Source organism: Cannabis sativa, chromosome 1 (assembly GCF_029168945.1).
Source record: "Cannabis sativa cultivar Pink pepper isolate KNU-18-1 chromosome 1, ASM2916894v1, whole genome shotgun sequence".
Classification (NCBI taxonomy): Eukaryota; Viridiplantae; Streptophyta; class Magnoliopsida; order Rosales; family Cannabaceae; genus Cannabis; species Cannabis sativa.
In genome coordinates, this window is record NC_083601.1 from 45,230,661 (window position 1) to 45,252,319 (window position 21,659).

The 21,659-nt window shown below is 33.4% G+C and overlaps 5 protein-coding genes across 8 annotated transcripts; 3 read left to right on the forward strand and 2 right to left on the reverse strand.

Moving 5' to 3' along the window:
* Positions 1-621: 621 nt before the first annotated feature.
* LOC115704623 (uncharacterized) lies at positions 622-3,613 on the forward strand. Its single transcript, XM_061117229.1, has 2 exons — positions 622-781; positions 1,819-3,613. Exon 2 carries the CDS (start codon positions 1,823-1,825, stop codon positions 3,134-3,136), a length of 1,314 nt encoding a protein of 437 aa, XP_060973212.1. The 5' UTR covers positions 622-781; positions 1,819-1,822; the 3' UTR covers positions 3,137-3,613.
* A 2,398-nt stretch (positions 3,614-6,011) lies between these two features.
* On the reverse strand, positions 6,012-8,376 carry LOC115707774 (uncharacterized). 3 transcript variants are annotated; one of them, XM_061117240.1, is made up of 6 exons: positions 8,236-8,376; positions 7,688-7,922; positions 7,492-7,589; positions 7,026-7,316; positions 6,359-6,476; positions 6,012-6,250 (listed from the first exon to the last, which is right to left on the reverse strand). In XM_061117240.1, exons 2-6 carry the CDS (start codon positions 7,903-7,905, stop codon positions 6,169-6,171), a joined length of 807 nt encoding a protein of 268 aa, XP_060973223.1. In that variant the 5' UTR covers positions 7,906-7,922; positions 8,236-8,376; the 3' UTR covers positions 6,012-6,168. The 3 variants fall into 3 exon arrangements, with proteins under 3 accessions (XP_060973223.1, XP_060973221.1, XP_030491695.2); XM_061117238.1 differs by having other exon boundaries at positions 7,688-7,955; positions 8,236-8,375; XM_030635835.2 differs by having other exon boundaries at positions 7,688-7,938; positions 8,236-8,372.
* A 756-nt stretch (positions 8,377-9,132) lies between these two features.
* LOC115707776 (uncharacterized) lies at positions 9,133-12,007 on the forward strand. 2 transcript variants are annotated; one of them, XM_030635837.2, is made up of 2 exons: positions 9,133-9,273; positions 10,780-12,007. In XM_030635837.2, exon 2 carries the CDS (start codon positions 10,784-10,786, stop codon positions 11,729-11,731), a length of 948 nt encoding a protein of 315 aa, XP_030491697.2. In that variant the 5' UTR covers positions 9,133-9,273; positions 10,780-10,783; the 3' UTR covers positions 11,732-12,007. The 2 variants fall into 2 exon arrangements, with proteins under 2 accessions (XP_030491697.2, XP_030491698.2); XM_030635838.2 differs by having other exon boundaries at positions 9,143-9,273; positions 10,741-12,007.
* Positions 12,008-13,886: 1,879 nt separating this feature from the next.
* On the forward strand, positions 13,887-15,952 carry LOC115707778 (mediator of RNA polymerase II transcription subunit 21). Its single transcript, XM_030635842.2, has 4 exons — positions 13,887-14,250; positions 14,661-14,738; positions 15,196-15,247; positions 15,714-15,952. Exons 1-4 carry the CDS (start codon positions 14,035-14,037, stop codon positions 15,788-15,790), a joined length of 423 nt encoding a protein of 140 aa, XP_030491702.2. The 5' UTR covers positions 13,887-14,034; the 3' UTR covers positions 15,791-15,952.
* Positions 15,953-16,853: 901 nt separating this feature from the next.
* On the reverse strand, positions 16,854-20,826 carry LOC115707777 (polyadenylate-binding protein RBP45). Its single transcript, XM_030635840.2, has 6 exons — positions 20,326-20,826; positions 19,457-19,931; positions 17,773-17,828; positions 17,566-17,696; positions 17,386-17,479; positions 16,854-17,261 (listed from the first exon to the last, which is right to left on the reverse strand). The coding sequence occupies exons 1-6, from the start codon at positions 20,791-20,793 to the stop codon at positions 17,067-17,069; spliced, it is 1,419 nt and encodes a 472-aa protein (XP_030491700.2). The 5' UTR covers positions 20,794-20,826; the 3' UTR covers positions 16,854-17,066.
* Between the last annotated feature and the right edge of the window lie 833 nt (positions 20,827-21,659).

A 21,659-nucleotide genomic window follows, 5' to 3' on the forward strand; every position in this document is an offset into this window, starting at 1 on the left:
CTATTAGTATTATGTAATATTATAATTTAGAGAAAGATAATAGAGAAGAGATAAGAATCAAATATTAAGAAACTAAAAAAAATAGAAACTAAGAGAAAGAGAATATTGATAACATTAATGGTAATAAATAAAAAATTTGGACATCTAAATAATTAATAATATTTATAACATTTTTAAATTTTTTCTTCAATTTTCCCATAAAATAACTCTTAAAAAACACTATATTATTGCTCAAAAAATATATATAAAACCAATAAAATTTGGGAAACTTACAAAAATACTATAATTTGGAATAATTTTTATAAAAATACTATCATACAAAAATCTTTTTAAAAATACTGTGTTTTTATAAAACACCAGTAAAAAAAAAGCATAACAACTCAAAACAACAGTAGAACACCAGTAAAACACCAGTGAAAACTTAACACAGTATACTGCAGTATGAAACTTATAAAAAAACACAGTAAAAATATAAAAAATACTGTCTGACAGTATTTTTGTAAAAAAATAGCAAAAGTTAGTATACCCTAAATTTCTCTAAAATTTTTAATTTTTTAAAAAATATATATTTATATAAAAAAGCAAGATTTTTTTTTATATATATTTATTATTATTCTCTCCTTTACAATTAAAAAATAGAAAATTGATGAAACAGTTTCTCTTGTTCTGAAAGCTCTGCATGAACTCCATGGACGGAGCCCTCTCTTCAATGACTGATAATATCTAGGCGCATTGCTATTCACACTCATTTTCTTCGTTCAAAAGGACTCCATTACCTCACGTTTATCTCTTCTCCCTCTCTTTTACAACGATTCAAATCTGATTATATTGTTTTAGATCTAAATTCCCGAAGTTTCTTCTCTATTTTTGGTCTTGTTTGGTATCTCATTTGTCTGTTAACATTATTTATGATTTGATTTTAATTTATAGGTTTGTTTTTGTATTTTATTTCTTCACATTATTGCCTGTCCACTATGTGTTTGTAATAATGATTTTATGACAATGTAAGTGTGACCTTGTAGTTTCTACGCACATGATTGTTCTGTAGGTGAATCGAAACTTTTATATGTGTGGCTGTTATTTGATTCAGATCATTTTTAAGGTGTTTTATGTGTATATTTTAATTCATTGATGCTATCTTTCGATTTTTTGTTTTCATTTTATAACAAAAAAAATATTGATTGGTTGGTTGCATGTCTTTATATTCAAGCTGTTTTTGTCCTTTGTTTTTGTTGGTTTTGCATTCTCAACTTGACTACTGCAATATTTCTCTCCTGATGAATGTATAAACGCTTTGCCATTTCCTACAGTAGGCTCTTGTTTCCTTATTGCAATGTATTTGATCAAGACTAATTACAGAATGGAGATCGTTCACAGAATGAATTTACTTGTTAATTCTTTATTCATGCATGGTGATGATTATCAAACTTAGTGAAGTTGAAACCCATAACAGAATGGTCCATAAAATGTGAAAGAACTTGTCTTTTCTTTCTTTTGTTAAGGCAATCAAACTTTGACAAAACAGTCGTTTCTTTACATGCATAAAACCTTTGCTACACATTGCTCAATTTTTTATGAAGTTTTAAAAGCATATTACTTGTTTCATATGCATGACATTTGCTTAGATGGCAGAGAAATTAATAAATTATCTGTGCCAATATCTATCTTGCATGTTACTTCTCTTTGGAAAGAGTAAAGTGCTTGACATTATGGGGTAAAAATAAACGTTGTGTGAAAGCTTCCATATCACTTAGATACATAAAACTTTTTTTTTTACAGTAAACACTTCTAAAATTTTATCTTTTTCATTTGTTTCAGCAAGATGAACCAACAGATTCAAGGGGCTAATGCTTTATCGCCTGGGGACCTCCCCTTGAAGCGGAAACGTGGACGTCCTCGTAAGGATGAAAGTTTGGTCAAGGGGGAGAGCGTCCAGGCAGTGGCAGGATCAGAGAGTGTGAAGAAAAGCAGACTAAGTTTGGATTCAGGTGATGGGGTTGATAAAATGGTTGGTCAGGTGGTTTCAGGAGTGATTGAGGGTTCATTTGATGATGGATATCTGCTTAATGTGAAGATAGGTGACACTGATACTGAGCTCAGGGGTGTTGTTTTTCTACCGGGGCATTTCACTCCAGTTAATCCAACAAACGATGTGGCTCCTCTTGTTCCTATGTACAAAAGAAAAGAGATGCCAATCCCAACTCCCAATCCGCATCCTCAGCCTTCCGGTTCTGCGCACCCAGAAAACAGCAATAAGCAATCTACTGAGGCGAAAGACCAAGTACCTACATTAACAGACCAAAGCCAACCTTCTCAATCTCAGCCTGGTGTCTTTGTGGCACTTAAGGACAAGTCTTTGATTGATATTGTACCTCAGGTAGATTGTATTCCAAAGGATAATACTGATCTTTCATTGAGTGGAACTTTCGTTGCACCGCCCTCAAATGAGCCTGGACTGGATAGCCGAACCAGCGATGTAACGGCCCCAATGGAGTGTGATAAAGCCGTTTACACATTATTTAAGATTGAAGCCTCGAAGCTGATGAAAGAACCCAATGAAGTAGTCACAAATAGAAGTTCAGAAGCAGAACAACCATCACCTGAACCAGTTTCTGAGAGAAGACCTGATATTGAAACATCCACAGTGGTGAAAGGACCTAATGAAGTAGACACAAAAAGAAGTTCAGAAGTTGAGCCATCACTTGCACCAGTTTCTGAGATATTGCCTTTAACAGAAACATCCATACTGGTGAAAGGACTTGACAGTGTAAAGGAAAACAAAGAATCAAAAGAGGAACACACACCTCCACCAGCTATTATCTCTCAGGGCATTGAAGTTGTTGGTGAGAAGTCTAAGGTTCAAGACCAGGTTTTGAGCTCCAGCACTAGAAAGAGTTTGATTCAGGCCGAGATGAAAATTCCGAATTTCGAACTCAACCAACCACCTCCAACTGTGCTTTCTAAGTTTGAGCTCACAACTTTTGAGACAGAGAATAAATCAGTCAACAATGGCTATGGAGAAGGTGTAGTGGAAGGGATAGAATCAAGTCCAACCAGAAATCAAATCCAACCAGAAATGATGTTAGAAGGAGAGACCATTCCCAAGATCTCATCAGAAAAAAAGATGTTCTTTTAGGACTGAAATAAACCTCAGTCATGGTGTCATTTTGGTGGCATTTGCAGCATGGAATGTGATCACAATGATGCTCTTCTACTTTCACATCAACAATCTTAAATCATTTTCTTAGTGCATTTGCATTTTCTTTGATGTTATTAAGAAATGAGGGTGGAAAATGGATACTAGTGATACGTAGTCTAGTAAGGCTGAAGAATAAGACAGATTATAGATGCATATATTACTTTTTTTTTAGGGACTCTTTCTGTTCACATCTCAAGAATGGTTTTTCATGATCATCTTTTTTTTTTTTTCTTCTTTTAAGTTTTCATCTCTCTTCTCTCTGCATAGGGCATTTTCTTTGTTACTCTTTATTAATGGCTTCCTGAATCTCTCAGTTTCTTGTTAGTTTATTCAATTTCTGCTCTACTTATTTTCTGTGATAATAATAAAATATATTCAATGAATAAATAAAACAAAAAATTGATCTTTTTAAAATTGTTTTGTTTAACATTATTATTATTTGGGCTGATTGCTCATTTGGTATTGGGTTGTGTTTTATGTATTTTGAAATTGTTTATATTTAGTATCATTAACACAAATTTGATCAATATAATCAAAATATTGAGATTAAAATTGAAATTCAAATTATAATTACATATAATTAGGGGTGTGCATATATCGATCTAATTCAATGACAACCGATCGATCTAATTACAATCGACCGTCAAATATTAAATATCCAATTGTGATCGGATCAGATCGAATGTTGGATGGGGTGTCTAAAAATCCAATACATCCAATTAAACTAATTATTATTTTCATTTAGTTTGGATGAGTAATTAGATTTTATATTGATACTTAAGTACAGTTGCAGATAAATACCTAAATTTAATTTTTGACAATAAAAATATTTAAGTTATAATTCTAAAACTTTCATAGGTACCTAGACATTAGGTGTCAAGTTTATGGCAATGTGACAATCATTGATTGGTCCAAGTCATTAAATTTTTATTTTTTATTTTAAAATTAATTCATATATATCAATAAAAAAAATGACATGTGGATAATGAATTGACACTTAACAGTCAAGTATTTATGAAAGTTTCAGAAATATAACTTATGTATTATTACCGTTGAAAATTAAATTTAAATATTTATTTGTAACTGAAAGTTAAACTTAAATATTTACGTGGCAAATATGTTACTCCGTTGTTAATTTTTTTTTGGTTTGTGAACCAATAATAAATTTACATGTTCAAGTTATTAACAAAATAAAAAAGTATACTATTGTAAACCCCAAATTCTCTTTCAAATTATTTGTCTTAATAAATACAAACCACAAAAATCTATTCCTAAAATAATAAAAAAAAAATAATAATAAGATGGCCCCCCCTTAGCTGAGGCTCCTCTCTTAGGTGCCACAACCCCAAAGCCAAAGAAAAAAAAAAACGACACACACGAAGCTCTCCAAGAGTCGAGGAACCAAACACAACTATGATACATGCCACGACACCAATGCAAACATAGAAAACGAAAAAAAAAAGTTGAAAGACTTAGGTGGTATGACACCAAATAATACAATTGCTTTGCAATCCCAATCAATGAATAAAGGTTACTTTTAAGGCCTGTTTTGCATTTACAAGGTTAGTGCTTTACCTTTTAATGATAACATTTTATAAGAAATATTTTTGTTTACTTATAAGGCACATAGTTCTCTATACACTGATTGAACAAGAATTGGGCAATGAAAAATTTAAAGGGTGTCGTTTATTTTAATAAGGTGTGCCATTTAAAGCACGTTGTTTACGTAATAAGTTTACCTAATTTAAAACATATTGTTTACTTAATATAAAATATGTTGCTTACCTAATATAAGATATATTGCTTACATAATAATGTATGTTGTTTACCTTATTTTAAGGTAGTTGTTTTTGTTTACCTTATTTAAGGTACGAAATTTATCTAATTTAAGGCACGTTGTTTACCTAATAAGACATGTTGTTTACTCACGTTTGTTTATCTAATAATATATCTCGTTTACTTTATTTAAGGCACGTTGTTTACCTAATAAGACATGTTGTTTACTCACGTTTGTTTACCTAATAATATATCTCGTTTACTTTACTCAAAAAAAAAATTATTTACCCTATTTAAGGCATATATTGTTTACTTAATTTAACGCACGTTGCTTAGTTAATTTAAGATATGTTGCTTATCTAATTTAAAATTAAAAATTTTTAATACACTTTTCAATAAAGAAAGAGGGAGAAAAACTATTAATTAAAGGGTTTTTTTTACTTATTAAATAAATGAATTAAGGAGGGTTGTAATATAGTTGAAGCAAATAATTATTGATACTAAAAGAAATTAATGAGAAAGATGAAAATTTAAAACAAATATTAATAGTAATTTTCATAAGTATAGTGTTATAACATAAACTACTTTTGTGATTTAGTATATCTACGAGTTGCATTATTTTTTTAACTAATATAAATCGTAAGTTATGGTTTAATCTTGTTATTCTTGTCTTTTAATAATTAGTTTATTGGAAAATATATGCATAAAGAAATGGTTAGTATTGTAATTTCTTATCTTGTAATGCTTAATTTATAATTTATGCTACTTTTCTTTGTGATTTATCATTTGTTCAACATGTGCATATTAACACCTCATACTATTCGTATAAATGTGTCACAACGGTTCTCATATTAAGTCTTCATATTGTAGAATTAAAAATTACATGATGATCAAATTAAACTCTCATCAAGCAAGGGTTTCATTTTCAATTTTAAACTAAAATTGACAATGTTAAAAGAATTATCTTAGGAGTTAGGATAATTTTAGGTATGGCTTTTTCCCAATATTGTCTTCTGATTGTGCACACAGTGAAGCCTGACAATTAACATAGTTTCCATTTTATCATTTTACAAATCAAAACTTTTGTCCCCAATTGGGTACGGGATGTTTTTTACTAAAAGGAACTATTACAAGCCTCATATGAAAAAAAAAATTTTAACCAGAAATTAGATAAGCTATGAAAATACAGCATATCAACACAAAGTATTCTTCTTAAGTTTCTTCTTTTTTGAGGTAAAGTTGCTTGGACCAATTTCTATAGACATTCTTTTGGTTCTGCAAAGCATAAAAATAAGTAAATAGAATGAGCAGAAGAATTCTATATATCAACTTAAACTGCAAATACTCAAAGTATAAAACAACACAGTTAATAAAGCAGCATGCCTCGTTAAAAGTTCTTCTGACTCTTTATTGTCATCATCTTCAACTACATTTCCTGTAGAAAGTTCTTCTAACTCCTTACAATTATCATCATCGTCGACGTCGTCGTCAATTGCATCAGCTGGAGAAGGAAGTTACAATCAGAAGGAAAATCCATTATCAGGATAAAGGGCATAAACTTCATACTTGGCAGTAATATTAAAACCAGTCCTCTCCAAAGCCAGCCACCAAAATCGAACTAAAACACCTCCAAAATCATGCAGATCAAACTCCCGATATTGCAAGTTTGGTTGGGTCATTCTCTATTGAATTCTGACAATTGGACATCAAATGTATGCAGGAAGGAAAACTAAAACAAAGGATGGAGTTTGGTCCCAAAAGCCATGTGATTTAAAGGTTCTTTATCTTCAAATAAAAGATTTTAAAGACATGGAGAAACAGGAAAAACACGAGGGGTTCAACGATATTTGAAAATCTCAACTAAATGAATTTACATCATATGACATGCTTCATCTGATGCAATCACCAAAAAAGTTACATCAAGTAGAGAGACTTTAACACCTAGAAGATAACACTTAAGATTTTGGAAGCTGATGAATATTTCCAAGCAGGGAACAAAACAATGCATACAAATTTTTCAAACCCTATCTTAAATGAATGTGAATCTTACCATTCTCATCAACTCCATCACTTTCATGCTCAGACTCTGAATCTGAACCCCACCGGTCTCCGCCATCATCAAAGTCCCAACGTTCTCCCAAAGGAGGCATCCAAAATTCAGCCTCTTCTAAATCACTTTCTACATCAGAAGGCTCTCTAATTGCAGATATAATCTCCTCAACAGGCTTGTCCTTCTTCTTCTTGTTCTTTTTTTTCTTAATATTTTTGGCATGATTAGATCCTTCTGGTGAAACTTCCTCAACCATGTCATTGGGTTTTAGCTTTTGTGTTTCCATTTCCTCTGTTCGTACAAAATTCATAGCAAATATCTTAACTATAGACATTTTGTGCACCATAAAAATAGGATTTTATACACAATTCACACTCAAATATCAAAAGGGCATCAATAAAAATTCTCCAAAACTCTGAATTTCAAGAATATTGCAATAAATATAAACAAAAGGATAATCACAAACCTAGTTTATTCAGGAAACGTTTCCCATTTATATGTTTCCAGATATGTTCCTCAGACTTATTAACTGTATCTCCAGTTATATTGCATACCAGCTTCGAACTAAGAAAGTTCCAAACAAAATAAAGTGAAATAGCTTCATGGTTTCTCAACAAAAAAAAAAGTGAACTTTATGAACTGGACAAAGAAGAATCAGATACCGTGAAAGAGGGTCTTGCTTGAAAACGTTAAGAGGAGGCTTATTGTGGGAGACGGCAAAGTCGATGAGCCCTAAACGACACCGTTTGCTGTTAGAGTAGGAGTCCTTGTCTTTGTCCAAAACTTCATGACCTGTCTCAACACACTTGAACCGGCCATTATCGAGAACTTTGAAAGTTGGAGAACCCAGTAAGTTGGTTCCTTCTTTCTCTTCAACCATGTCTGTTTCTACTTGATCTGAGAACGCGCGCGGCTGTTAGAGAGAGAAGACTAGAATTGGCGAAAGGAGCAGATGGGTTAGGGCCTCGAATCATCGAAGGCTAAGTTGACAACTACCAGTTTTAAAGTATAGTCTTGTAATTACCTCTTTATATTATTCTCAAATTTTATAAACTCAGAAAAGGAGAGTTAAGTATATGGTTAGTAATTAAGCTAAACTTTCTGCTAAAATAAAATAAAATGAGATAAAATGCACACAGATACTAATTGGATCATGCTTATGAAATCTCTCTCAATTGTACAAAAAAAAAAAAACAAGGTAGATGATTACCACCAAATGATGAACTCCAACTACTGTGCTAACAGTTGCAGTGGCTCATAAAATTAAAAGAACTTTCAAAATTCCTCTACAGGGATTCAGAAGGTAGCTCAACTCAAATTACTGTGTTAATGGCGGCAGTGTTTTGTGACAAGTGAGTGGTGGAAGCCAGTCGCACCCTTGCCGAAATGGATTATGATGAGCAATGAAGTGTGGATATCATCAATTTCGGGATACTCTCAGGCGTCAATGGAGTGTATATGCTTTGGAATGAGGGAATTATCAATGTATAGTGGAAGAGAGAATATGTAGATATCGTGGCTGCACAGCGGCTTCAACTGGTGGGGAAATGGATGCGAAGCCTACGAAGGATAGTGTTGAAGCTCATGGAGCCTCAGATAGGTGGAGATGGCTGCAAAGCTTTCAGAGAAAATTAGGGCAAGTAAATTTGGGGTTAGAGGATAAATAGAGATGGTGAAATGGGAGGGGTAAAATGGGAGGGGTAAAATGGGAATAGAAACTGAAAAATAGGGTATAAATGAAAGAATTTAAAATTCCTCCGAAACAGTTGGTCTGGTTCTCCATTTTCGGTCTCAGATCATCGTCCTAGTAGGAACTAGGAAGGAATTAGAATTATGAACATAATATCGCAGTTGCAGGAACAAGTGAATACCATAGCTGCTTTGACCTTCAACACATTTGGGACACTGCAAACCCACGCTGCTCCCTTTCTCCCAATTACCCAGACCCCCACCCCCACCGGCACCGGCACCGGCACCGCTGCTACCAAGTTCGAAGAGGAAGAAGAAGAACCCAACCCAACCTCATGAGTGGGGCTTTTTTCATAAATGCGGTTGGTTTAATGAATTTTTTGTTGGACCAAATTGCCCTCATTTAAATAAGAAAATTATCATTTGACCTAGGTTTCTTTCTCAATCGCAAAATCATCTCTCAGCTCTGACGATCGACTACTTACTCTCACCATCCATCGCACCACTCTTCTCCGTCACCGACTGCCGATGCCATTCTTCTAGCTCCGGCATATTCAAGGTTTGCTTCTTATTTTTTCAATGGATGACGTGTAAAATTACTTTTTTTTTGTCTGCTTCACTCCTTTTCTGTAATCATCATCATCTTTTTTTTTTTCAATCCCTTTTCTGCAATTACATTTTTTTGCTTCTTTCAACGTGTGGTATGCTTAAGATTTTTGGTCTTCTTTAGTTTTTTTTGGGTCTCGACTCTCGTATTTTGTATATTGAATTTTATCTTGAGCAAGGGTGATCTTTTTGGTTGGCAACACTATTGGCCTTGTGATGTGTGGATTTTGGTTTAAGCTTAGTTGCGATTCAGTTTGGTTGGTTCCAATATTCAATTAATAAATTAAATTATAATGTGCTAGCTTAATCATGGCCTACATAAGATATGTAAATAAAATGTAAAACCTAATCTTTCAGTAGTTTTTTTATCCTTAATTCTAGAGTCTATGAGTAAACATGTTGCTTTGATTTTAATCATGTACAAAAGTAAGTGGCAATATGATTTTGTTGCTGATTAAGGAACCCTGGCCCTTTTTTTTTCTAAAGACCGTCTTTTGACAAGTTTGTTAAATATGCCATTTCATTTTCAGGGAGTACCATCTAAAGGAAAAACACTTTCTGCAACATTTAGAACATATTTGTAAATTAATGTGAAGAATGTGAGAAGTTTATTGAAACTTTTTAAGGAGCTGGACAAGTACCAACTAGGAATTTAACATTGTTTTAGTACTGAAAGAGATTTAGCTAATGAAGTTATTTTTTCTCTGCTCTGTTTTCTGATACGGGGTTGTTGTGAATTGTTGTTTAGTGTTTCTTGCTTTTGCCTATTAATAGGGCATCACCCCATTGTAAAAGGATCCCTCTTTTCAGTTCTTAAGCCAAAGCATTGCTGAAATAGAGAGAATCCGCCATTGTGTGTTAATAGTTTGATTTGTACACTAGGGTTTGCTAACATTTGAACTAGGTAAAAATCTTGCTTTTGTATTTTCTAAGTTCTCCTTTATTTATAATTATAATCTTCTATATTTATTTAGTTGCCGAATGAGTTTGAAAACTGGATTTTGATTTGCCCTTTGTTCTCGTTGGTTTTGCATCCTCAACTTGACTACTGCAATATTTCTCTCATGATGAATGTATAAACACTTTGCCATTTCCTACGGTAGGCTCTTGTTTCCTTATTGCAATGTATTTAATCAAGACTAATTACAGAATGGAGATCGTTCACAGAATGAATTACTTTATTCATGCATGTCTTTTCTTTGGCTACACATTGCTCAATTTTTTATTAAGTTTTAAAAGCATATTAGTTGTTTCATATGCATGACATTTGCTTAGATGGCAGAGAAATTAATAAATTATCTGTGCTAATATCTATCTGGCCTGTTACTTCTGTTTGACAAGAGTATAGCGCTTGATGGGAAAAAAATATTGTGTGAAAGCTTCCATATCACTTATAGATACAATTTTTTCTTTCTCGCAGTAAACATTTCATAAATTTTATCTTTTTCATTCGTTTCAGCAAGATGAACCAACAGATTGAAGGGGCTAATGCTTTTTCGTCTGGAGAGCTCCCCATGAAGCGGAAACGAGGACGGCCGCGTAAGGACGGAAGTTTGGTCAAGGGGGAGAGCATCCAGACGGTGGCTGGTTCTGAGAGTGTGAAGAAAAGTAGACTAAGTTTGGGTTCAGGTGATGGGGTTGATAAAATGGTTGGTCAGGTGGTTTCAGGTGTAATTGAGGGTTCATTTGATGATGGATATCTTCTTAATGTGAAGGTAGGTGACACTGATACTGAGCTCAGGGGTGTTGTTTTTCTTCCGGGGCATTTCACTCCAGTTAATCCAACAAACGATGTGGCTCCTCTTGTTCCTATGTACAAAAGAAAAGAGATGCCAATCCCAACTCTCAATCCACATCCCCAGCCTTCCGGTTCTGCACACCCAGAAAACAGCAATAAGCAATCTGCTGAGGTGAAAAATCAAGCACCTAAATTTACAGACCGAAGCCAACATTCTCAATTTCAGCCTGTTGTTTTAGTGGCACCTGAACCAGTTTCTGAGAGAAGGTCTGATATTGAAACATCCACAGTGGTGAAAGGACCTAATGAAGTAGGCACAAAAAGAAGTTCAGAAGTTGAACCTTCACTTGCACCAGTTTCTGAGATATTGCCTGGTACAGAAACATCCATACAGGTGAAAGGACTTGACAATGTGAAGGTAAACAAAAAATCAAAAGTGGTACACACACCTCCACCAGCTATTATCTCTCAGGGCATTGAAGCTGTTGGTGAGAAGTCTAAGAATCAAGATCAGGTTTTGAGCTCCGACACTAGAAAGAGTTATCTACAGGGCGAGATGAAAATTCCGAATTTTGAACTCAACCAACCACCTCCAACTGTGCTTTCTAAGTCAGAGAAGAAATCAGTCAACAATGGCTATGGAGAAGGTGTACTGCAAGGAACAGAATCTTAAATCATGCATTTGCATTTTCTTTGTTGTTATAGAGAAATGGAGAAATGAAGGTGGAAGATGGATACTAGTTATGCCCAGTGTAGTAAGGATGAAGACTAAGACACAGAGTTTAGTTATAGATGCATATATTACTTTTCTTAGGGACTCTTTCTGTTCACATCTCAAGAATGGTTTTTTCATAACCATCTGTTTTAATTTTATTGTTTTTAAGTTTTCATCTCTCTTCTCTATGCATATGGGATTTTATGTTTTTCTACTTATTATTGGCTTCTTGAATCTCTGCTTTCTGGTTTGTTTATTCAATTTCTGTTCTACTTATTCTACCAAGGACCCAAACCAACCTACAAATTAATCAAAATATGTTTAAATGAACAAAATAAAATAATATTTATAAAAATGATTATTAGTATTATTTTTTATTCTTCAAGTAGAGGTTACATACTTGGGACAGTTGCTACCTTTCTTTTGCAGCGAGAGTATGTGTTTTAGGGTTACGATGTTACTAGATAAGTATTATCTTACTTTTACAAAGTGTTGCTAAAGAAATAGATAGTTTGCATCGTCACTTTCTTTAGGGGATTAATGAGAATCAAAATAAACTTCATATCACTTTTTGGGAGCTGAATTTTTTATTAAAGGAGTTTGGTAGTATTGGCTTTAGAAATAGTATTAAATGGAACAAGGTTGTTTTAGCTAAATTCATTTGGGACATTTCTATGAAGCAAGATCTTCTTCGTGTCATATGGGTGCATAATATTTATTTAAAGGATCATGACTTTTGGTCTTATTCTTTGAAAGCAAATATTAGTTGGTACTAGTGAAAATTGGTCAATCTTAAGAAGTTATTTTTGTGTCCAAGGTTAATAAACTTTATCAGAATTTTCTTCATTATGAGCATGGAAATTACACCTAAGTTGTGTATATGACAGATAGTTTTTTGTGCATTCGCTTGGGAAGTTGATTAAAAGAGATTTTAAAATAGAATTTTCAATATAACTAGTAGGAAGATGAAAAAGTAAGATTTGACTGTTTTAGATTTTATTGAGGACAACAGAGATTTCTCTGGCCATCTGAAAATTTTGTCTGTTTGTAGTTATAAAAAAAAAAAGAGTCTGGTATGTGAGAGATTCTCTATCTAGGGAAATATGTAATTTAAGTCTTTAACGTTTTCTGTCTGTAATAATTAAGTTTGTAATGTTTTTTGTTAGTTGAGGGCCTATATATATGGCCTCATTTTCTGTTAAGGGGAAAAATTTTTGAATAATAAAAATCTTATCTATCTTTCCAAATATGTCTTTCTAAGGGCTATTTCTCGACTAGGATAGATCATAACAATATTATCATTAGCTTAAAGATTACCACCCAGAAGATATATAAAAGCGAAGTCTATATAGTAAGTGTCAATCTCAAAAGCGCAACCTACAAAGGTTAAGAGGAAAATCCAACGTTAAGGAAAGCTTAAGCTTGATCCTGACTATATGAATTAGTGTTATATCTCTTTCTATGTATACAACTCATATCTCATACACTTAAATCGTATCAGAGCCCAAACAATATTCTCATTGATTGATACTTATAGGGAAAGCCCATTCTCTTACATCATGACTACACCTTCTGATATTATTAACTCTTCCAGCCAACTCTCAACTCATACCACTCCAGTACAGTACATTTTTTTATGTTCGATATGAAATTTTTTGTGGAATAAATTCTTTTCTACACAATTTTTTTATCCTTTTTTTTTTTGTTACTTTCCACATTTTTTCTTTCCATGTGAAAATCCAACCACCAACACATATATTTCAAATGTTCTTATTCAATCCATTAACTAAATTTTGTTTTGTTTTTTTGTTAAAAAAAAAATCAATTAACGATTTTAGTGGAAATTACAAATTTTATTTATTTGTATTCTACTTGTGAAAAAAAAAATACAATCTTTTCAAAAATATTATCTTGGGAAAAATTCAAGAAAAAATAATAATAAAAAAAAAAAAGAGAAAACCAAGTATAGGTAAGGAGGTACCAATTAAGGTAACCAGTGAATAACTTTTTAGACGATTTAGGCCCAACTAAAGTTTGAGGCCAGTGAATTTGGTATGATAGAAAGGCCCAACCCATGTATCTTTTATAAGAGCCCAAACCATATTATTATGAATCTATTCTTCGTCGATGAAAATAGGGGACCTCCAATGCCATCTTCTTCTCTCTATGTTCAGTCTCAGATCATAGGAAGAAATTAGGAGAGAGAGAGAGAGAGAGAGAGAGAGAGAGAGAGAGAGAGAGAGAGAGAGAGAGAGAGAGAAATGGACATAATATCGCAGTTGCAGGAACAAGTGAATTCGATAGCTGCTTTGACCTTCAACACCTTTGGGACACTGCAAAGGGACGCTACTCCAGTCAAACTCTCTCCCAATTACCCTGACCCGCCTCCTGCTCCGGTTCCGCCTCCTGACGATGCTATCAAGTTCGAAGACCAACCCAAGCTCATGAGCGCCGCTCTCGTCAAGGCTGCTAAACAGGTCGGTGGAATAACATTAACAATTTCAATTCATCAGTCCGTATGTTGTTGTTATGATTGTAGTCACACCCAGAAATTTGTTTTAGAAGAGAACGAGTTTTCTGGAGTTTCTTTTATTAATCATTGTTAGGGATTTAAGAAATATGTATATACTGTTGGGGTTATTATGGACTGTGTCTCAATTTGGGTGAAATTGAAAAGTGTGTATCAATCCATGACTGCAAATATTTGGATGCAATGTAAATTTGTAGATAGGAATTTTTTAACTGAGATAATGAGTAGATTGGTTAATAGTTTGCTTCCTTTAAAATTAGGTGTTTCCTGCATGGTATTATGGAATATATATGTAAGAATAGTATACATAGTTTTTTCCTTTTATAATGAAATCCCATAATGATGTTTGCTGTGCAGTTTGATGCTTTGGTGGCAGCACTTCCGTTGTCAGATGGAGGTGAAGAAGCGCAGCTGAAAAGGATTGAAGAACTTCAGGTATGTATTCAATTTCACTATATTTAAGATTTCAAATGTTTATCGGTAACAGTAGCAGCGTAAGCACTCAAATTTTAAGTTTGTAAATGTTTATTTTTAGTGGCATAAGTACTTCATATTTGTAAAATTGTAATTTTCTTAATGTTTCATTAATAAAGATTCCGTTTTAAATTTATTAAAAGAATATTTAGAAATAATTTATACTACATGTTTATATTTAAATCTAATGATCTAGAATATGGGTTTTATATGTGCTCTATTTAAGACAATAGCAGTCAATATTATAAAATTAGAAAAAAATTACAGTTTTACAAAATTAGTACTTATGCTGTTAAAAATAAACATTGAGTTTATGACAATTAGAAATTTAAAACTTTAGGTACTTATGAGTTATGTCACTATTTACCTTAGTTTTTTATACCCTTTCTTTGTTGGATGTGTAAAAAAAATCATGTAGGCTGAAAATGATGCTGTGGGTCAAGAACTCCAGAGGCAACTAGAAGCTGCAGGTCTATTTCTCTTTTCCATTTTGATAACTTTTTCATACTTCTCTCCAGTATCATCTTAACACTTTTATTTTAGATACATTATAGACTTAACATTTTCAAACGGTAAAGCTATGTGATTGGCTTGAGATAGGTAAATATATCAAAAGGTGTCTTTTTGTCTTCTCCATTCTATTAGAAGTAAAGAGTTTTTTTTTTTCCTTTTCAAATAGCTTTAATATAAGTATAATTTCAAGTAATGTTGCATGATAGCATAATTCGCATCCTTTACAACAAAAACAAAATATAGCCAATCCATGTCGTATTGTTGTTTAGATACAATAGTATTATCTGTCAATAGTTGAACTACTGACTACGCACACTACTCTGATATAGAGACTTCTATTTTATATACTTAAGTTCTTGTTTTTCATAGAAATGGAAAAGGCTGCTAGTGAGGCTTACATTGTCAATTATTTATTTGTTACAGAGAATGAACTAAGGCAAGTGCAGGAATTGTACAGCCAAGCGGCAGATAATTGTCTGAATTTAAAGAAACCAGATTAAGTAGCAACTGAAGAGACACTCCTTTTCACATTTTCTTGTATTGATTCCTTATTTACTATCTTTAATCTATCTAGTTTTAGCAGTGTGGGATGGATGCCTCAATGTAGGATGGCTGTACAATTTGGAGTAACCAAGTATAACAAATTTATAATTTCACCACCATACATAATCTCTTTTTCCATAGTGGGTGGACTCTGCTTTTGGCTCAAGGTGCTAGTAGTTGTCTTTAGGTACAACGCTGTAGTTCACACCAGTATACGTGGTAAAGATAATATCGTGAACCCTTGCTAATGTCAATGCCTTAACGGGAGTCGGTTCAGAGTTCACACAAACTAAAAAATACAGAATCTCAGCAAAAAAAAATAAATAAATACTGAACCAATGGATAGTTTCTGTTAGTAAAATATCAAACTTAGTCAACTTTGGCTTAATTTTAACCACTTGATGTGATTATATTTAGTGTTGTAAACGAGGCTGAATTTTTTGGCATGGCGATAGGAGGCAGGGTTATGACCCGACACAAAATATGAAACTAAGTACCACACGGCTCGGAAGATATGTAAGTACAAATAAATTAACTCAAAAGTACTAACATGCTAAAAATTTAAAAATTTAATAATAATTAATAAATATTAAAAAATTTATTATTATTGTGGAAAAATTATATAAAAGTAATTAAAATTATAAAAAAACATAAGCTGATCTTTGGGTTTTTTACGACATTTTATACCTTACAGTTATCAGCACAATTTGATAAACCCCTTTCCGATATATTTTTTGTGTTTTGAAAGTTGATTTATCTCGTTAGATTCTTCTTAAATATTTAAAAATAGTTTAAATACATTTCTATCTGTTCATGCAACTTTAACAGCAAACAACTAAACCACAAAAAGTTTCAACCAAACTGAATAATATTATTAAGAAATGCATAACTTCTGGGGTTTCAATTCATGGGAAGAAAGTAGGATAAAGCCCAACTTCTTTCTGAATATCTTTCTCTCTAACAAACTAGAAGCCGGACACTAAAACTAATATGGTGCTAAACAAGAACACACCCCGGGGGTTTCAAAAATACTTGGGATGTACATAATAAAATCCACATCCAAAAGCACATAAAAATTAAACATAATTTCAAGTAGCAAAACTTCATGTTTTTCAGCATAACACAAAATCACAGCCTAAAAATGCATAATCCAGAAACGAAATAGAAATTATCTAAACATTATTGAGTTCCTTTTTTGACACAAGCCCTGCCCACATGACAGGCCAATATTCCTTAACTGTAGCCCACTTGTTGTTGTTGCTGCTGTGGCTGCTGGTAGTTCCCGTAACCGCCTGGGTACCCTCCATAGTACATGTTGGGGTCTTGAGAAACCGGGGCATAACCATATCCCTCGTGTCCTGGTGCATATCCATAATAGCCGCCACCGCCACCACCCCCACCATTCCATTGGCTTCCTTCTTGCTGGGTCTGAGGCAAACATCACATAATATAAGTATGGTACACAAGGGAAACATATCAAAAAAATCTGAAAGAGAAAAAAGAGGTCATTAAACATAATCATCTGATGTTAAGGTATAGACTAGACTAGAACCTGTTTATTTGGACTGCGGCCCCAAGATAGTCTAATATTTTGCCCTCCTAACTGAGTTCCATTGAGTAACCGGAGGGCTTCTTCAGCTGAGCTCCTGATGAACATAAAAACAGAACAGAACAATCAAGAACACAGTTCCCGAATGCATGTCATTGATAAAATTACTAGAAAATAATTTACCTCTCAGCAAATTGGACAAACCCACAGCGCTTGCCAGTTGGTATCTTAACGTGCACAAGCTCACCATATTGGGAGAAAACTTGTCTCAAGTGATCATCCGTAACAGTAGAATCCAGATTACCAACAAATATCTACGAAAAGTTCATAGTCAGTAGAATGTTCCAAAAAGTAAAACTTATGGAGGAAATATATAAATATGATACCCACAGTAGTATTATTTGGATCATTCTCATTCTGTCCGCCTTGAGAATTCTGGTATGAGGCTGAAATTGAAAATAAATTAAAAAGATATACTTAAGAACATAGCAAAAGGAACAGTCAAGAAACTGAATGCTATTACCTCAAATAAGAATTGATTTTTAAAATAAATAAAACAAAATTTGATATCCAAATAAAACTATGCATGACTTACACTTCACTACCCTAAACAATACCATTCATACTTATAGGAAAGACAATTTAGTCTCAAGAGAGGAGAAAATATAGGAAATACCATATCATATAGTGGCTTGAATCAATCAAGCAGAAAGTCATAAAAACAACTAGTAAGGAATTAGAAAAAGGCCTATAAAGCCATAAAGCCTTGCTGCTATCATCATAACACATATTGACAAGTCAGAAACAACAGACAACTAAGTAAAAGGATAGGGAAAACTGTGCATCCTTCTTCAATGTCATATTAGAATAGTATTTGCACATAAAACACATTGATAACAAAACTTTAAGTCAGCAACTACAGACAACAAAAGATCGAAAAACGGCACAGCCGTCTTAACTGACATTTGTCCATTAGAATAGTGATTTACATATGTTAATAGAAAATAGTTATCAAGCTAAAGGAGATTGTAATTTTGTAACAAAAGGCATATCCAAGTCAACAGGACAAGTCATTTCTCCTAGACATATTTTAGCACTTCAACTGACACAAATATGCCCAACTGAAATTTGAACATTATTCTTTTAAATAATAAAAATATAAATATAGAAGAAATAAAATAAAGACTGGAAATGATTAAATTGAAGTAGAAGTGACAGTCACAATGATTACTAGCCGGCAACACAGTATCTGGAAATTCCAATAAGTTTCCACCAGCCCTGCTAAAATGCCTGCCTTATGGACTGATCGGTAAATAGATAGTCAGAATTGCAAATTGCACTGGGAAAATAGACTAATTTTTATAAATCAGGAAATGAGGGAATGAAGGAAAACAAAAGTAAGATCTCCGGTATCAAAACTCTTGATAGAAAAACAGAGAAAACTCTATTAAACATAAACTGAATTTTACTGGACTATAAACTTTAAGCAACAAAGAACAGTCACGAATTGTAACTTTATGGAAAGCTCAACCAAAAGAACGAGCCGGAAAAAAAAAAAAGCAATGTAGCATAACAAATGCCACATGAATAAAGGGCAACGCATACGTAAATGGGAAACTGACCTAAGGGAGGCCACGCCCTAAGGGAATACCATTTCAGCTGAAATCAGTAGCAGGCCCCTAGATGACAGAGCCTCTTGACACCCCTGCTTTGAGACAACATTAGTTCTAATAAGTTCCCAAGATTTCAATAGCATGTACGCTGCCCATATTTTTTTAAGGAAATTATAGGAAGTAAATGACAATGGAAATTCGCTGCTTATCTTCGAGAGCATAACCGAAAGAAACTTCAAAAATAAAAAATGTTCAACATACTGCTGCTCATCAAATAGAACTTGAAAATAAAACCTTATAATTAAAGGCAGCAATCTAGCTAACTACCCAAAAAAAATGCAAATTAGAACAATAAAAGTGAACCAAAAAAAAAACAAGCATGAAGTAACAACATAATGCAACATAGAAAAACGATTGCCGTGAGACAAGTCACAGCACCAAACGAAAGGTAAATGGCAAACCTTTTGCAAATTGCTGACCACCACCAACAGCATTCTTGTTTGCAGCTGGGCCAATTCTCATAGGTCTTGAAGAGCAGAGGACACCATTCATCTCAGTCATAGCCCGGATCTGTTCAGTTTCATCACCAAATCTAACAAACCCATAACCCTTGGTGCGGCCTGTAAGCCTGTCAATCACAACCTTTGCACCCTTAACTGAAGGGAATCGGCCCCTGAAAACCTCTTGTAGAGTGTAATCTGTAACATCTGCAGCTAAATCTCCTACAAAAATTGTAAAATCAGGTGTTTCTTCAGTGGAGCGCTTCTCTCCTGGAGAAGCCCAATTTAATCTGAAATTCTGGGCACCATTTGGCATAGGGCTGCCATTATATGTTTGAAGTGATCTTTCTGCAGCCTGGCGGTTAACAAATTCAATAAAACCATAACCCTCTGACTGACTAGTTTGCTTATTACGGATGACCTTAACAGAAACAACCTGCCACAACAAAATAAAAACATGTATTTACTAACAAAATTCACCAAAACTACCAGTTCAACTTCAACTCATCTATTCGCGCTTGTGAATAAATATTTCCTTCTACTACTACTTCGATACAAAAGCAGGTTCAGTCAACATCCAATAAAAACGCTTCCTTAAATAACATCCTCTCACCTTAAAAGTATTACTTATTCAAAACAAAGATTAATGAAAACCTCGTATTAAAACAAACCCTGGATAATATTAATAATAAAAAATATATAATAAACCTAAATCTTGTGCAAGATCCACACTTCAATAATAACAACAAAGGATAATAAAGTTGGTAAGAAAACCTAAATAACAGTGCAAAAGAAGATCGAGAAATAAGAGTTAGAATGGGGAAACAAACCTCGCCAGTGTGAGCAAAACAACCGTAGAGATAGTTCTCTTCCATCCAATACTGCAAGTCGCCGATCCAAAGCGTCCGGACCTCGTCGGAACTTGTAGGCTGAGGCTGCTGGGAAGGCTGAGTTTGCTGCGGTGGACCCTGGGGCTGACCAGCCCACATGGGAGGTGCCTGAGCAGCTTGTGGCGGCGGGGGTGGCATCATCATGTACGGCTGGTGAGGTTGCTGAGAATATTGCTGAGGCTGCTGGGCCATGGCTGGGGGAGGCACACCTGAGCCGGGTTGCATCATAGTGAGAAAGGAGAGGTAGAGGAATATGGGACTGAGAGGGTTTTGGTTTTGGAGCGATAGAAACCCTAACCCTAGATAGATAGGAGAGGTCCCAAAAGAGAGAAAGGAGGGATTAAGATAACGGTAGGCACTGTATATAATAATATGAATGATTGTAAAAGGGCTCGCTCGGGCTAACATTTTTTTTATTTTTATTTTTATTTTTAAATGCACGTAATCTATACACGTGGCATATACTTTTTTATGTGATTTTATCTATTTACACCATTATATCATTTTTTTTAGGGTAAACTATCATTATATCATCAAAAAAAACATTACTTTTTTTTTGAATGCTCAAAAAATAAAAAACATATGTTTGTGTCGTATATTTCGGTTTATAAATTTTTAGGATTTTTAAAATATGAGTCATAATAAAGAAACATAAATTGTGTCATTATGTGTCATAAAAAATATAAAACATATCATGTCGTGTAATAAATTTATAGAGTAAATTTACGACCCACTTATTTATTATTGGGTAAACTATCACTATATCATTTGATCAAAAAATATTACTATGATATTATACATAATTATAAATACATTTGTGTTGTGTTAGTGCAGTTTATACTTTTCAAATTTTTTAGTATATAAGTTGTGTTGTGTCTTCGGGTGTATATAAATCGATACAGTATAATGATAATCGACTGTCAAATATTAGATATGTGATTATGATCAGATCGAATTGGATATTATTTTTATATATCTAATTAAATCAGATCAGATGTTGGACAGTGTATCCAAAAATGTAATACATCTAACACCTAATCGAACTAATTAGTTTTTTCATTTAGTTTGGATAAGTAATTAGATTTTATATTGTTATAGGTAATATATAAATTTATATGTGTGAAAATTAACATTGAATTTTTACTCTTTTTTTTTTTAATGAATCCAATCCAATTTAATACATATTGAACTTAAAATAAAGATGGATCCACGATCCGAAAAATATAGGTTTAAAATATTGAATAAACATAAATTAAACCAATAAGTATATTTGA